The sequence below is a fragment of the Acanthisitta chloris genome, unplaced genomic scaffold (genome assembly GCF_000695815.1).
Source record: "Acanthisitta chloris isolate BGI_N310 unplaced genomic scaffold, ASM69581v1 scaffold32845, whole genome shotgun sequence".
Classification (NCBI taxonomy): Eukaryota; Metazoa; Chordata; class Aves; order Passeriformes; family Acanthisittidae; genus Acanthisitta; species Acanthisitta chloris.
Genome location: NW_008675927.1, coordinates 1 through 5,020, shown reverse-complemented (window position 1 = coordinate 5,020; position 5,020 = coordinate 1). Strand labels below are relative to the sequence as shown.

Sequence of the window (5,020 nt, the reverse complement as noted above, 5' to 3'; positions counted from 1 at the left end):
TGGGGGTGGCAGCAGGCTGGAATTTGGCTCTCACCAGCACCATGGGCCTCAGTGCCCTCTCTGCTGTCCTGGTGGTGGCCCTGGGGTGCACTAGGTGCCCAGGGCAGGGCTGGAGCAGTGGGTGCTGCCCTTGTGTCCTGCACCCACTCAGGTCCCCAGGGGCAGGCCAAGGCCCTGCGCCCCACAGCACCCTGCCCTGGGGACAGGGTGTCCCCACGGGGAGGTGCCTGGTGCCATCTAATGGCCACCACCCTGGGGACACTGAAAAGGACTCACCATGTGTCCCCCACAGATCCCTCAGGGCCTTTCCAGCCCCCAGAGAGCAATGGACTGCATCCTACCCTGGATTCAAAGCCTCAACACCCTACAGCTCCAGCATGATGGTCCCCCATCACCTGCCCCTCCCTGGGAGCCCTAAGCCTGCCCTGGGGAGGAAGAAGGTTTGGGGGGGAAGAAGAGCCTCTCCCCCCCACTGCAGTGCCAGTGGGAAAGGGGGGAGCCCCTGGCTAATGTGATGAGAGGGGGATGAATCCATAAGCTGTTAAGCCATTGCAAAGCCCCTCGTGTTCTGGCCCTGTTATCACCGACTTCTGCTCACATCTGCTCCCAGGGTTATTTTTAATCAGGTATTAAGGACTTCTGGATCCTTAAGCAGGCAGAGGGGGGCTCTGCTTGTCCCTCTCCCCAGTGCAGGAGCTGTGGTTTGTGGGCTGCAGAGGTGCTCATGAGACACCAACACCACTCCTGCTACTATTAAAGAGGGGGGAAAGGACCCACCCAGGACCCCCCTCCCCTCCACACCCAGCCACCAGCTCTACAGAGGGGCCCAGCACTGGTCCTAGCAAGCTGGTGGCACTAGGGAAAGGCCAGAGGAAGAGCCATGGATGTGCCTTGCACAGAGGGATGTGTTCAGGGATATAAAAAATAAAGAGATATTTATTAGCATGGAGTGAAGTGCAACCTCAGCATGGTTTGAGGCTCCACAACTGCATGAGAGGCAGAAGAGAAGCTCCAAGCAGGGAACAGCCCAAGCAGGGCTGTGCCAAGGGGATACAGGAACTGTACAAAGGCCTTAAAAACAGAAACAACATCAGATCAATTATTTACAATTCAAATTGATTACAGGAGGCTGAAGGCTCATGAGTTTCTGCAGGCTGAGAGAGCAAGGAAAGGGGCTGGGATGGGACACAGGCCCTGAGCTGGTGTGTCAGCAGAGTTTGGGGGTTCAGGGCAGCAGGTGGGGACAGCTGGGACTGTCCCCTGGCATCAGGCTCTGATTTGGGAGGGGGGAGAGGTGGAGAGGTGCAGCCTTGGGGCTGCTGCTCCTGCTCAGCTGGAACAGGAATTCCTTGTGACTTCCTGTGGTGCAAGCAGGGATGCTTGAAGGAACAGGATCAGGCTCTGTGCCTGGATGTTTCTGCTGAAAATCTGCAGATTTCTACACAACCAAACCTCAGTGGTCCTGTGGAGCTGCTGAGGTGCAGGGGCTGCACTGCTGCTGGCCACACACCCTGGGCATCCCTCTCCTGGGGCTTTGGGCTGGGAATGGGATGTCCTTAACAGCAGAGAGATTCCACCAGGTCTGTGGCCAGGAAGAAATCCCATGGCTGGAGAACCCAGTGCCAACAGCCTTCCATGCCACTGCCGTAGTAACTCCAGAAGGGATCTGCTCCATTTACAAATATGGGAATTTTTCTTCCCAGTGCCTTATACACCCCAGGCAGACCTAAGCTGAACAGTGTTCCTTCTAACCCTCCAGGGCAAAAACTCCGGAGCCAAAACACAACTGCAGCCCCACCATGGGTGTGCAAGCTGCTGAGATTCAGCCCCTTTCCCACCCCAGAGCCATTTCTGAAGAGATCAGGAAGAAATTCTTCCCTGTGAGGGTGCTGAGGCTCTGGCACAGGTTGCCCAGAGAAGCTGTGGCTGCTCCATCTCTGGAAGTGTTCAAGGCCAGGTTGGACAGGACTTGGAGCAACCTGAGCTGGTGGAAGGTGTCCCAGACCATGACAGGGAGTGGGATGGGATTTAAGGTCCCTTCCAAACCAAACTATTCCATGGTTCTATGAAATGCTCATCAAGGCACTAAGAACTGCCTGGAGCAGCACCCAGAGGGGACGTATTTTAGTCTGGCAGCCTGGCCCAGCCCCAGTTCATGCTGGAAAGGCTCCTGAGGTCTGAATCAGAGGCTGTACCCACTGTGCTCAGGGCTGGAGACAGGCTGGAGCCACACAGCTTTGATCCACTCTCTCCTCTGGCCAGCAGGAACATGGATCAAGTTTGCAGCTCAAGCCTGTTTCTGGCACCTTTGCTGACCTTTGCACCACCGTGGGTGAGGGTCAGGGACCTGGAGCAGCTGGGGCTCTTCCAACATGCACCTCAGCTCGTTAAGATAGCCACTGGGACCTCTGGTGTGAACAGTGCTCTTCTGGAGAGCACAGCCCCTCACAGAGGGGGAAGAGGCTGCATTGTCCCAGGACACAGCCACCAAAGCACTGCAGAGCCCTCCTGACCCCTTGGCCTGTGGATATGGCACGGAGAGAGCTACTGCCGCTCGGTCTTGACGTGGTCTCCAATCATCCTCCTGTGGTACGTGGCCAGGAAGATGTCATTGTCTCGGGGGCAGTCGTAGTGGCAGGAGCACATCTTGATGAACATCATTTTCCTGTGGAAGAAGTCTCCCTCGGGGCAGCGGAACTCCACGTCGGCGGTGGTGGTCAGGTACGGGGTGCAGCAGCGCCCGTCCGAGCAGCTCCCGCAGAACCTGGGCCGGTAGGAGCGTGAGCTGGTGCAGCCTGAAAACTCAAAGTGGAGGCTCTGCCGTGGCTTTGGGGTCCTCACACACTTCTTCCCCTTCTAGAGAGAGAGCAGATGAGTTAACACAGCCAGGACAGGAAAGGTAGACCAAGGCTTGTGCTCCATCGCTGTGTCCCACTGCCCATCGCAGCACAACAGGACACAGAGCAAACCCTGTGAGCTGGGATCAGCCCCAAGGTTATCCCTGGCATCCCTGGGGTGTTTTGTCCCCTCTTCCCAAGCCCTGTACCTTGGTTTTCTCCATGGGGAAGTCGCAGGGCCGGACCATGCAGAGCCGAGTCTCCTTTTCCAGGCGGCACTGGGGGTTGTCGTTGGTCACGCGGGTGGAGATGCCCATTCCACAGCTCCTGGAGCACGCGCTCCACTCCGTGGTCTGCACCAGGCAGTTCTCCTGCAGGTTGTTCAGCTCTGGCTTGTGAGCTGGATCCTCCCTGAAAACTGAGCCATGTGGAAGAGACACAAAGCAATGCTCAGGGCTTTGGGACAAAGCGTGGCAACTCCATGACTGCTCCCAACACTTCAGGAACAGCAGCAAAGCTCTGGCCCATCTCGTGAGCTGCTCGGCCTCTCAGTAGGAGGAGGATGCAGGTAAGCTCCAGCCAGGTCTGCTGTGACACCACAGGATGCACAAGCCTCCCCTCAGCATCACCAAGGTCTTACCTCAATAGCTCTGGAGCCCAACACTTGGTACCCACACGATGGTGCACGAAGCAAGCAGCCACCACCAGTGCCCAATCAGTTGGCACCCCAATCCACAAGCACTTTGGATCCATCCCTATTCCCCAGCAAACATCTCCTGGCCCTGGCCCACCTGCCATGGCTGTTCCTAGGTGGTTCTCCTCACTGCCTCCCTCACACACCCACTCCTCACAGCACTTGTTGCGGAACTTCACCCTCCGTGGGTTGGGGCAGTCGGGCGACGGCAGCCGCAGGTCGTCGGAGCAGAGTGGGATGCAGCCGATGGCCCCGTCCATGCAGATGCACTGCAGCTTGCAGGTGGGCTGGAAGCTCTCCCCATTGAGGTAGATCTTGCCCAGCAGGTCACATGTGGCACCCTCATGAGCTGTGGAGGAAGAGGAGGAGGAGAAGCTGAGCAGGAGGCTGAAGCTCTACCTCAGGGGGAGATGTGGAGGGACAGAGCCCATGTGCAACTCTGTCCTCCTCTGCCATCCCAGTGCTGTATGTAGATGTTGGCACGTTTAATATTGGCCTCCCAGGACCCAAAGCTGCTCCTGACATCAATGTTTTGGAAGTGCCAACCCTCCCAAAGCTCTCTAGGAACATTTCTTCTCCACCTGAATGAGCTGCGAGGTAGGACTTTGTCTCTACAGCCTGTAAAGAGCCTGTTCCCAGCTCAGAGCTCTTCCTGGCTGGCTCAGAGTGCCCTGGTCAGGGCTGTTGTGCAAGACACATTCCTGACACGGTGTGTGAGCATCAGCTTTGCTCCTTGATACTCCTGGCAGACCAAAAGGCAACGTTCTCCTAGGAGCAGCTGATTCCCACAAGGCTAACAGTGCCTACAAAGGAAACAACACTTTGGCTTGGTGACCTTTTTGGCCCCTCTGTGATGCACAAATCTCTTCTTCCTTCCAGCCCCATTTTTTTCCAGTTCTCTCTCTTCTGATCTCTGGATCTCTCATCTCCAGCCCTCCCACAGGTCTTTTCCCTCCTTCCCAATAAAATTTAAAAGGGACAGAACGGAAATGCAATAAATCTGACACAGAGCAGCAACCTTCACTCTGTGGGTGTGACAACACTCCCAACTTCTTACATCTGCATTAGCCCAAAATTTCCCACTGGAAGTTTTCCAGCTCTTCTTTGATTAAGATCAATATCAGGAATGAGAACCTACTGAAGCATTTCAATTTGATAGCAAAGATTTCTGTTTGCTCTACCAAAAGACTCGTGGGACAATATCCATAGTGGGAAGTGTTTTGCTTGGGTAATTATTTTAGATACTATCAAGATCAAGATGAAATATTTTGATATGAAGTGGAAAGTTTTGACACAGCCAAATGAGTATTCTAAGTAACTCATGGAAAGTCTCAAGGTTTTTTTTAATATATACAGATTTATATATATTTATTTTTATGTATTTTTTCTTTCAGCTTGAAATGAAATGTTGAAGTCTGAGTTGTTCTCAGGACAGAAATCTTAATTTTGGACAGTTCTCATAGGAATCATAGAATTTAAGTGTTGGAAT

At 54.4% G+C, this 5,020-nt stretch overlaps 1 protein-coding gene across 1 annotated transcript; it reads right to left on the bottom strand.

Annotated features, from left to right (window-relative positions):
* Positions 1-2,544: 2,544 nt before the first annotated feature.
* On the bottom strand, positions 2,545-3,880 carry LOC103803389 (connective tissue growth factor-like; the record flags this gene model as incomplete). Its single annotated transcript, XM_009075937.1, has 3 exons — positions 2,545-2,856; positions 3,047-3,255; positions 3,629-3,880. Coding segments are annotated over 3 exons (773 nt in total), but the record flags the coding sequence as incomplete, so codon positions are not given.
* Positions 3,881-5,020: the final 1,140 nt, after the last annotated feature.